This window comes from Colobus angolensis, unplaced genomic scaffold (genome assembly GCF_000951035.1).
Source record: "Colobus angolensis palliatus isolate OR3802 unplaced genomic scaffold, Cang.pa_1.0 Scaffold74, whole genome shotgun sequence".
Taxonomy (NCBI): domain Eukaryota; kingdom Metazoa; phylum Chordata; class Mammalia; order Primates; family Cercopithecidae; genus Colobus; species Colobus angolensis.
The window spans coordinates 4,219,579-4,231,771 of NW_012121154.1; the positions used below are offsets into that span (position 1 = coordinate 4,219,579).

Here is a 12,193-nt window from a genome sequence, read left to right on the forward strand (position 1 = left end):
GAGCTTTAAGCAAAGAAGTAACAGAAGGACTTTTCTACCTTCTGTGCTCCTCAGCAGTTCTTGTATTAAACCAGTCTTTTACTTGATGAATGTATTTTAAACATTACTGTATAGATCTTTAAAACCTGTAAATACTTAATTAAATGCTTTAAACCTAAAGTGTTCATTTTCTTAAATAATTGAAAATACTGCTGGTATAAAATTACAGCTTCAAAGCAGGCTTACCAAAATGAAAAATAGATTTATGCATCTATAAAATTAAATGTGTATTGAGAACCGTAAGTAGACACCATTATTCTGAAGCAGCCAAATGGATAAAATATATTTTCCAAGCAGTTGCTCTGACCAAATAGAAACTAATTTCAGAAGGAAGCCAAAATGATAAATTCTGTGAATAGTGTATCTATTAATGTAATATATGTTCTTTAATATTACAGCCTACCGATGCAACAAAGGTTGTCTCTCATCCAATTACGGGAGAAATTCAGGTATGAAGTTTTTTAAAAAGTCGCCATTATATAACCTTTTTTGGTTCTTTTGCCGCTGGTTTATTGAAATTGTAAACACACTGTTAGGATTTTTCTTATTCTGTAACATATACAGAACTGTAAAGGAAAAATGCAATTTTATAGAATAGTATATTAATACAAATATATGTTTTATGAAGTCCAATCATAGCTATGTATTTCTATACTTTGAAATCTGCCTGGTATCTTAGCAGCGTCAACATGTTTTGTGCCTCAGTTTCTTTATATTTGTCTAATGTATTTTAAACATAACAGATTCTCCTGGAAATTTGAAGTTTCCTCTTTAAGAGTTTCATAAGTCTACTGGGTTTTTTCTTCTTTTAATCAAAAATTGCTTTAAAAATTGCTGAATAGTTCTTGTAGAGAAGTATTTTTCATACCATAGGTCATAACTGCTTTGTAATTTATAAAATTAGTTTAATAAATTTTCATCAGGAAAATAACATAAAACTAGATAAAGAAAAATATATAAAAATAAAAAGATCATGATCTTTTAAAATTCTCTCTGTGTGTTTTGATATGCATATATTTGTAATTGTGGGTCATAGTAAAAAAAAAAAAAAAAAAAAAAAAAAAAGCCTTTAAAACCTGCACCTTAGGTGACACCAAAAAGTAATTTAGAGTAAATAAGAAACAGTATATAGAAAGAATTAACACTATGAAATAGTAACTAATTGAAAATAGTATGTTCCAGATGAAAGAGTAAGTCTTAGCTGCATCTCTAATACATTCTAGAGGAAATTTTCACAAAAGACTTCACAAAGGATAACAGAAACTTGAATTAATTTGAAGATAAGCATAAAGAAAGGGAGATTATATTCCTAGGAGAAGAAACAGTACAATTAAAGGTACTGTTGTCCGAGAGGAGAGCAATTGTTGAAGAATCAGCTTTGAGAAATAGGTTAAGACTAAATTTAAAAGAACCTTGAACATAATCCTAAGAATGTTAGCCACTACGTGATATACCATGATCTCTATTTTGGAGTAAGAGAGAGACTATTCGAGAAGAATGTGTAATAAAAATTCATATGGCAGTGACCTACAAGAAATATTATAAAGGGAAGGACATTGAGGCAAAGAAACCAATTAAGTGATTATCCAGGAACCCACTACAAAGCAAAAGTGGAGTATGAGTGTGGAAATGGAGAAAATGTGCAGAAGGTTGACACGTTACTAAGAACAAACTAACAGTACTACCCTGATGACCTCTATCCTCCCGATCTGGCTGTTTCTCTGCTATTTCCAACTTCCAGAAAGCCTGTTTTTCACTGACCTCATCTTTCTTCGTTTCACAAGCAGCAAAGAAAATGCTAGAATTTCTGATTCTTAATAGCCTTCTTTCTCTTTCCTACTATTTTGAAACTTCTGTCCTTGGACTAGTATTTCTTTTGGACATTTTTTTGTTTTTATTGTTGTTGTTTGTTCTAATTTTATTTTGCTTTCCCTTAAGGAGTAAGATGGAATTCTGTAGTTGAAATTTACCCTGCTATTATTTCTTCTTAATTTGGGGGATATTTTCTTAAGGCAGTGATTTCAATTTATTATGATTATTATTATTATTTTCTTTTAGCAAAGGCTCATTTCTAATGAAACCTTATGTAGACACCCAAACCACAAATCTGTCAGCACTGGAGTCGCTGTGATTGAAGATTGCTGGGATATTCCATTCTCTCTCAAAGCTGACCCTGAGCAACTCTAGACGTTTCCTAAGGCCATACAGAGCACATTTTGAAAAGCACTCTCTTTGGGTGGCCTGCAAGTTTTCATTTCAATAAGAAATGGTTTGGGTGCTTCATCACTTAAAAGAGGATTCTAAGGCTGGCAGAGAAAGGAGAGAATGGGGAAGTGTTTCTCTTTAACTAAAGATCTGGAAGCTGTTTGAAATTTCAGTGGTATTAATTACAGGTTATTTTATATTCTGTATTTCCATACCAGATTATAGCATACAGTTGCTGCATGATGCCATACAGTTCTAAACTCCCCATTTCTCCTCTTCTTTAATGGTACTTTGCTTTCTTTTTCACTGTGCTTTTATTACGGTCAGGGACTCTAGTCTTTTCTGGATGGAGATAAGCAATTGAAGATGTATTTTTCTGACAGGAAACATAATAAGATCAAAATTATGCTAAAATGAGGATTTATTTTCATTATGAAGTTTTACAGGAAAGTGTGACTCATCTGAGTTATCCTATTTTAAATATAAATGCAGCATGTCTGTTTTATATGGATTATTTTAAAAGTAGTATTTTTCTATATGGATTTGCCCTTGAAATATGTATCCCTTCCCCTCTATTATTTAATAAACAAAAGTAACATCAAACAGAATTAAGGTTTATTCTAAATGATGCCGAAAGAGTCTTTCAATTGTAAAAGAAAAAAAAAATGCTTAACTCAATTATTTTGAATTATGCAGTTTTCTCAAATATTTGTTTGAATTGTGTCTTTTAGTATTCAGCCACAATTGTGCAGCAGCCAGTAAGCATCTATAAAACAATGCCTCTTCTTTCTTCAGCTTCTAAAATTAAAAAAAAGAAAAGATTATTCTAGTATCTCACTCTATTAGGAAAGCTGGTACCGAAAGGTATCCATAGGTTTAATATCAGATAATGTAACATAAAAAAGAGGTAGCAATCTGTGTATTCTTAAATATTCTTACATTTCAGTGCCAACAGCTTTATCTTTAAATAACAGTTCCACCCCGCTGCTAATTATTTGGCAAAATGCAAATAATACTTTATAATAATTTACCAATTAGTTAATTTCTTTTCAAAATTCTGGAAATTGTTGTTAATAAACAGTAACAAATTTACTATTTTCCTAAGAGTAGCAAATTTAATTAAAAAATATAACCAGCATTCTAACATATGATTTTCCTTCTAAATAAACTTTAAACAGGCTAGGCCTTTTCACCGTGCAGAGAATGAACAGCATGTTTTCTAGGAATTAAAATATGCCTGGGAGCTTTCAATTAAATTAGACATTAACTGGTCTGTTTGGTTTCAAATAAAATGAAAATGAAAGTTGATGCTTCTTACAAGAATTTTCTTAAAAACACATTAGTAAATATTGAATGATAATGTATAACATGCTTTTAAAAACTTAGGGAATATTTTTCTGTCTCCTAAAGCTTCAAATTAACTATGATCTTGGAAATCTCATAATACATATTCTCCAAGCAAGAAATCTTGTTCCTCGAGACAACAATGGTTATTCTGACCCTTTTGTGAAAGTGTACCTTCTTCCAGGGAGAGGGTAAGTAAAATGAAGAAGTATTTCATCTCATGTTTTAAAACAATAGTATACTGTTTTCTACTCTTTAATTTCAGCACCTCATTTTAATTGACTTTATTATCTTTTCCTTACTTTCCTCCACACGTCATATTTATTTATTTCCAGTTAGTAAATAAGGTGGAATTAAAAACTTACAATTAAGCCTTACAGGGTTCTAGAAGAACAGTGATCAAAATGAAACCAGCCTCCAAGAGAGCAAATCAGCCTTTCAATTCTGGAAACTACTCCTGTGATGAACTATCAGATTCACTATGAAATCATTTAAGGAATTATTTGTGTCAAAGTTAAAGAATTGGCTTACATTCCCAAATTTATCTGAGAAATCAATATTCAAGGACTCACAAGTTACTGTTTATTTTTATAGGACATGTGTATTTCCCAATATGTTAGTGTTGATTAAAGGGTTTCCTGATGTATCCTTATTTATAGGCATATTTCCAAATCACTGATTTAAAAATTATAAAATAACACAAAGTAATATTAGAAGTATTGACTTTGGTAAATAAATAAAAAATATCTCTTTGAACCTCTTGTGTGATGTATAAATTGTTGATACAGTCAAGAGTTCCTTGGAGATATGTAACTTTCACATAAGGCAAATTGCTGTGATCTGGTATATAAGTCAGTACTCAAGAATAGTTTCAAAACACTGATTTGAACCCTACAAATTATTATCCTTCACTTGAACAATTCATATCAGCCAAATTAGCAAGATGGAAACAGAAGATCAACAAATGGAGGTAAAATAAAAAGAATTTTGAGTTGGTAATTTAAAGCAACTGGTTTTATTTTTTATTCATTTTCGTTTTAATTTGTGGAGTGACATTTGAATTTTCCGTTTAACTTGGAAATATTCCACTGTGGCACACAAGTAGAAGGAATAATTTGACCCACCATGTACCCATCACGCAACCTCAACAGTTATCACTTAGTGACCAATCACGTTTCATTTTTCCTCATACACTCCCTTAATCTAGATTATTTTGAAGTAAATCTCAGCTATTATAATTATTTCTGCAAATATTTTAGTATATATTTCTGAAAAATAAAACTCATTTAAAAATAACCTTAATATCTTGTATAAACACAATTTTAAATTGTTTAAATAATTGTTTGGTTGCCTCATAATATTTTCCTAGTTGGTTTGATGATCTAATTGATATTTACAGAATATACTACCCGTCAATAGCAAATTACATATTCCCTTCAAGTACACATGGAGCATTCACCAAAATAGACTATTTTCTAGGACATAAAATAATCTCTGGCAAATTTAAAAGCGTTTTAATTATGTGAAGTGTATTCTTTGACTGTAGTTGGTTTGTTTAAACAAGATCCAAATTAGAGCTATACGCTACACTTGAATCTGCTGCTTAGTATTTATATCACCACAGGCAGATCACCAATTTCTTTGAAATTCAGTATTCTTGTCAACCCTGAGAGCCAAGGTAGGCAGAATCATCATTTTTAGCTTGTCAGGAGAACCAAATTAGATAATACTCAGAAAATAATTTTTAAATTGCCAGGTGCTATGTCAAAGTTAGTTCACAGCTTTTAATTTCATCCTTCTCAATAATTTTATTTTAAAAACTTGGAATTGTTGGTATGGTTGCTCTAGTTTTACTTTATTGAACATTTTGAAAAACCAGTAATTTTATGTAGAGATTACCAGTAGTCACACAGTACAGGAAAAGGTTGTTTTTGTTTTATGTTCATTCATTTATATCTATATATAGTAGTTGTAACTATAATTTGGCAATATCTTTTGTAGTTTAAGAATAACAACAAGGCCGGGCGTGGTGGCTCACGCCTGTAATCCTAGCACTTTGGGAAGCCGAGGCGGGTGGATCACGAGCTCAGGAGATCGAGACCATCCTGGCTAACACGGTGAAACCCTGTCTCTACCAAAAATACAAAAAATTAGCCAGGCGTAGTGGCGGGCATCTGTAGTCCCAGCTTCTCGGGAGGCTGAGGCAGGAGAATGGTGTGAACCCGGGAGGTGGAACTTGCAGTGAGTCGAGATCGCGCCACTGCACTCCAGTCTGGGAGACACAGCGAGACTCCGTCTCAAAGAAAAAAAAAAAAAAAGAATAACAACAAACTGATAACTTCATTCTGCGTTTGATTTGAGTCATTAGACCTTCATTGTTATTTATGACAATATTATGATACAAGGGGAAATCACTGCCAAGGATTTGTCAGTAATTAACATTTGTAAATGCAAGAATGAAAATAAAGCATTGTTGTTTATATTCTATATTCTCTAACGATGTCCTGGAATACGGAGTACCTACCTTTTATTTATTACAGGATATGTGTCAAGTAGAATGTTACAAACTTAAAGAATCATGAAGGACAGGCAGGTAACACGAATCTGTCCGTCCATTCTGGGGTGAGCAACAAGGAATGGTGGGAACCATGGTGAAATGCAGAACAAACACCCCACCTAAAGCTATCCTCCTATGGTTTGACAAATAAAACATCCCTACTTGGTGAGGTTTGACTCAAAAGCAGCTAATAAGCTGCTGCTATTCAGTTCCTGGGTCTTACTTTCAATTACACTCCTAATTATTAGACAAGCAGAGGCCTTGGAATGTATTACACTTGCAAGGTATTATTTTCACTGTAGTTCTAGCATTATTTTCTGCCTCATGTCATTTATATGTTATGGAATAGCTCTTCTAGTTATTATTTTCATATTTTCTTTCTTATTTCTGTTCCTAACTGTTTTCTTCCTATCTTTTCTACTTTCCTGTTTTACCCTTCACTCTCGCTCTTGGAATCAATGCAGTCAAGTCATGGTTGTCCAGAATGCAAGGTAGAGTTGTTTCTCTTTCAGTGTCAAGCTATGCTGTTATGCCTTGAGTTCTGCTTTTTGCATTTTGATGTACATTCACTTGCACTTCAACGTGGGCTGTAATTTGTATTTTTCTATATGTTTGTATCTATTGAATCAGCACTACAACAAATTGTTCTGAGCATATTTCTAAATAGCTTTAGCAGATGTGTGCAATAGAACACAGAAAAGTAGAAAATATTGAAAACATAGAAACGATGAATAAAATATATTATTACCATGAAATTAGACATAACTAAAGTCTCATTTATAATCTATTCACTAAAACTCATTTAGCTTCTCACATAATAATCATGAGTTAAGTTCTCTTGAGTCTTCTACTGAAATAAAAATATAGTCACTTTTCAAAAGTAATTAATGGGTCTTCCAGATATCCAGTGCAGGTGTGTATCCCATCCGGTGCGGTGACTCACGCCTGTAATCCCAGGACTTTGGGAGGCCGAGGTGGGTGGATGATGAGGTCAGGAAATTGAGACCATCCTGGCTAACATGGTGAAACCCCTTCTCTACTAAAAATACAAAAAATTAGCTGGGGGTGTGTTGGCAGGCGCCTGTAGTCCCAGCTACCCGGGAGACTGAGGCAGGAAAATAGCATGAACCTGGGAGGTGGAGCTTGCAGTGAGCCGAGATCGTGCCACTGCACTCCAGCCTGGGCGACAGAGTGAGACTCTGTCTCAAAGAAAAAAAAAAAAAGATAATAGGTGTTTGAACTTGGTCCCTCACTTGAGCCTAATGTTGAAACATTTTCAGGCCTTTGTAACTTCTGCCCCACAAAATTTCTGCTATGCAATGTAGAATGCCATAATTGGCTTGCTGTAGTATATTAGCAATAAGATAATCTTCCTTTGTTCCCAATAGTAGGAGTGTTTTCTAATGCAGCTCATAACAAGTTGCATCATAACACTGTCAACTAAGGCAATTTCTTAGTACATAGCCAAAAGCATTATTTTGCACATCTCTCATTGCATTATAAATTAAATGTGTCATTTAGTTGGGAAGGCAAATCATGTATGATCTGTAGCAATAGGGTGATGAGGATTTTAATCCTACCCAGATTATTAATGGTACAGCATTCGTTTTTGTCTATGACATTAAAATTTCACACATTTACTACTAATGAGCTGTTTCCCAAATGAGGCTGTTTCTGATTTTTAAAAGCATAAATATGTAAATATTTCAAACAATAGGATTAGTTACCACAGCCTTGATATTGCCCAGAAACTTTTTGTTTCCTTACAGCCACATAATTGTGGCAAACAATGTAATCGACACTGTGATAGATTCCTTGTTATGGCTGGTTCTCTCATCACAGAACACAATCCAGGACTCTCAGGCTGATATGCAAAATTAGTTTTGTCTCAAAGAAATAGTGTTATTTTTAGAATAGATATTATTAATCACATTATTCAGAATCTCCCTATCTTTTATATATAGAAACTTGGGGAAAATTATCAGAATGATAGAGATTGTATTTAACTTAGAAAAGAGAGAATATTTTATAAATTATAAATAATGGCATGTCTTAGATAACTGTTTAAAAGATCTAGAAGCTACTCTCTTGTCTTTCATTTAGAAATCACTTTCACCATGTCTTTGAGAATTGTCAGTGTAAGAGGGAATTATATTGACAAGGTACTGACATTGTAAGTTAGACTATGGAAGCCAATGAGTAAGGTCCTTAAGAACTTGCATTTGAATTTTAGCCCTGTCACTTAGAAGCTGTAAGATTTCTCTAAAACTATTTTTCTCTTCTGCAAAATAGGAATAACAGCTCCCTTCGCAGACTTTCTGTGAAATACATGAAATAAATACATCAAAAGTGATAAGCATAATGTCTGGAACATAATAAGCTTTCAATCAATGGTAGTTGTTATTATTATTGCTAGGAATGTGTATCATACATTTTATGTAACCAATGGTTAGTTATCTCTGCAACAAAAAGGTACAGAATGCTTGAGCTACTGAATTATACTGAATTATTTAAAAATACTATGTAGAAAATTAAACAATTTTTCTTTAATAATAAAATGTAATACATCTTTCATTCTTAAATTAAAAATGAAGTCCTGTTAACTAGTTAAAAATTACACTGATCTAGTTTCCTTGTCTTCTTTATTTTCTTCTTTCCACCTTCTGATCAATATACTCAAACTCTGAAGGGCCAAATGTCAGGCAAGATAAGGTGAGAGAATGACAAGGAAAAGGTCTGGGTCATGCATGAACTCGATACTTTCTCTTGGATAATTAAGAAATGGAAATGAGCATACATGAAGGGCCTCGTTCTGATTTTCTCTCATCACACTGTTGAGCAAAGTGAAAATATTTTCTCATTACTGAGATTTTGTTATGAATGTAATAATTATTTTTAGCTATCATTATATCTGGAAGCCCAGTTCCTGGCTGAACCTTTCTCTAAACAGCATTGGTTTAGAGATCAAACCATTTCCTCTGGGACCTATGGAAGGCAGGTACAGGTGTTGTGTGTATTTACAATATGATGTCCAAAACGTATTTTACTTCAATATATTTTAAAGGAAAACAATATACAAGCATGTTCTAAGGATCACTGAACATTTACTTAGCACAGACTATGTGTCAGACACTGTGCCAGGTGCAGGGGTTACAATTGACAATGTAGCCATAGTCTCTGCCATCAGAGAGCAAAGAGGAAAATAAAATGATAGACAATAAGCACACCATTACACCATTAAACAGAGCTTACAAAATGGGATACAGGTTGTACTTTTTCTAAATTAAGAGAAACAACCTCAGAGGAGTAATTTTGAAAAACGTGTGTGTGTGTGTGTGTGTCTCTGTGTGTGTGTGTGTGTGTGTGTGTGTGTATAGTAAGTTTAGTAAAGGAAAACCAGATAAAACAGTAGAAATGAATACCTTCAATGTTTTAGATTATTTTATAAAAGTAGATACACCAAAGAAGCCTTCAAATTTCATTATCTTTTCTCAATTTTTCTTTTGAAATTAAAAAATATGTACATAAAACTGTTTTCCTGCTGGTCTTGAGTAGAATAATTGAATTTCAAATACTTTTTCAGATAGCCATAAAAGTAGATATACCTATGCATGACAAAATAGCCAATAAAAACAAATAAAAAAATAAACTACCAGTACTTTGGGAGCCTGAGGAGGGCAGATCACGGGGTCAGGAGATGGAGACCATCCTGGCTAACACGGTGAAACCCCATCTCTACTAAAAATACAAAAAAAAAAAAAATTAACCGGGGGTGGTGGCAGGCGCCTGTAGTCCCTGCTACTGAGGCTGAGGCAGGAGAATGGTGTGAACCCGGGAGGCAGAGCTTGCAGTGAGCCCAGATGGCGCCACTGCACTCCAGCCTGGGTGACAGAGCCAGACTCCGTCTCAAAAAAATAAGGCAAAACTTCAAGGGGGTGAAGTTTTAGATATTTTTTGATAAGCATCATGTCCCATCTTTATGTATTGACCTTTTTATTTTCCCTTAATAAACTTCTTTGATTATTAGATATAATTGTCCTAATTTCCCTAATGTTAAATCATTAATGTAATCGTCCCTCAAGAGAATGTAGTGTGTTTACTAGACGAGAAAGGAAAGGGAGGATGAACTCCACTTATTTCTCAGCTTGACTTTATGCTCACATTCAAGAATCCCCCATTTTACCTGCCTACCTTCAACTTGTAAATCCGCAGATTTTGATATGACTCTTTTGTGTGGAGTTTTAAATTGTGTTAAGTGGCAACACAGTTCATTGAAATTGTGTACGATATGATCAGAGCATGGTAGTTATAAAACAAGTGTTATTGAAGAATGGCTTCGTGTGACCAGCTCTGTGTGTCAGGAAATGCAAGTGCAAAAAATACTGCAAAGGCTTTCATCGGTGTTGAGGAGTAAGCTGTTTTTATTTTCATTAATTCTAAAGGCAATGGATGTTTTAGGTCTGGAGAGAATTGGAGAATCAAACTCATTACTATGTTTAAGATAGTCTATTAAAATGAACATTTTAACTTTTGTCCAATCAGTTTAGGTTATTTCTAAATGTATCTGGTCAAACATCAGTATTTATCAGTATTTATAATAAGTAAGCCTAATTGTTCCACAACACTCGCTTAGGATATACCATTCAGGATTTCCCTAGGCAACTCTAAAGATGGCCTAACTTGCTCATGATGTTTGTAATGTGTGTGTACACATTATACATAATTTATATTATATGTATTAAAATTATATATTTAAATTGAGATGGATAATTTTAGATTATAAAGAAGACAAACTCGATACTTCAGGTAGTGAAGCCTGCAATTAAGAAAATAGATGGATGTCACATTTTATGATGGGCCTAATCAACTGAGTTCATATAACATTTATTTAAGAGCAAAAAATCAAATTACCTATGTTTGAATCCTGGTCCTACCAGTTAATAACTATGCAACTTTGGCAATATGCCTTAATTTTTCTGAGCTTCAAGTTTTCTCACCTATAAAATGGAATAAGAAGTAATACCTGTAAAATGGGGTTAATATGAGTATTACATGAGTTAACACATGAAAAGCACTTAGAACTTTACCAGAGGAAAGAATAGGCATTTAATAAATGTTAGTTATGATTTTAATATGCTTACTTTTAAAAATGCTTTTCATGTATGAATTAAATACTTACTCATATGTCAATACAATACAAGGGTTTTTTAGTTGATAGAGATGTACAATTCCTGATACAGAGTTGGCATTCAATAATTTTTGCTAGGTGTATAAGTGAAAAAAAAGACTAAATGTGGATTTGAACAATTTGAATAACAATTATTCACATGTATGGATTAAGAAAAGATAGGGACTGATAAATCCCTTCAAAGATACTTCAATACTACTGCAGACTATTTTAATATATATTGGCAGACCCAGAACTTTAGTGATAGTACATGGGTTTGCATTTGGTATTAATTCCCATCTTGTTAAACAAATTGCATATTTTTTAGAACTTAAAAAGCATAATTTTATTACTGTTCACTATATTAGATAAATCTTAATATGGTTTCCATAACCTCACCACCTTGATAAGTAAGTCCAAAACCAACAGAGGCTTTAAAACTCATACTACCATGTGTTTGTCTCCTATGTATATTCACATAGGAGAATAGCCATGATTCTAAAGTAGCAATCCACGTTTACTATTAACTTAAAAGTAGTCACTAATTCTTTCTATGTCACTATCAAATTAAAGTTACTAACTCTATGTATTAATTTCTATGTATTATTTCTGTGTAGACACTTTTTTGTAGACATGAATTCTATCACCATCAAATTAAGTCATTAATTCTGTTACCATCAAAAAAGAATCCAAAACTAAATTTAAAGCAACATATCTTACTAAAACTTTTTGAATTTTTCATTATGAAATATTTCAAGTTTACTAAAAATTATAGAAAATACCCTAACAAATATCTGTGTGCTTGCTCTCCAATTTTGTCAAATCTCAAGATTTTGCTATATTTGTTCTAGATGTTTTAAAATAAAAGATAATACCCTGAG

General features: G+C 32.9%; 1 protein-coding gene across 1 annotated transcript in view; it reads left to right on the forward strand.

The window, feature by feature from the left end:
* Window positions 1-12,193, forward strand: part of PCLO (piccolo presynaptic cytomatrix protein) — a 406,268-nt gene that overhangs the window by 321,890 nt on the left and 72,185 nt on the right. Inside the window, exons 15-17 of the mRNA XM_011927761.1 lie at window positions 438-488; window positions 3,655-3,779; window positions 6,610-6,636. Coding sequence (XP_011783151.1) covers window positions 438-488; window positions 3,655-3,779; window positions 6,610-6,636 — 203 coding nt within the window. The remainder of the gene's footprint in view (window positions 1-437; window positions 489-3,654; window positions 3,780-6,609; window positions 6,637-12,193) is intronic.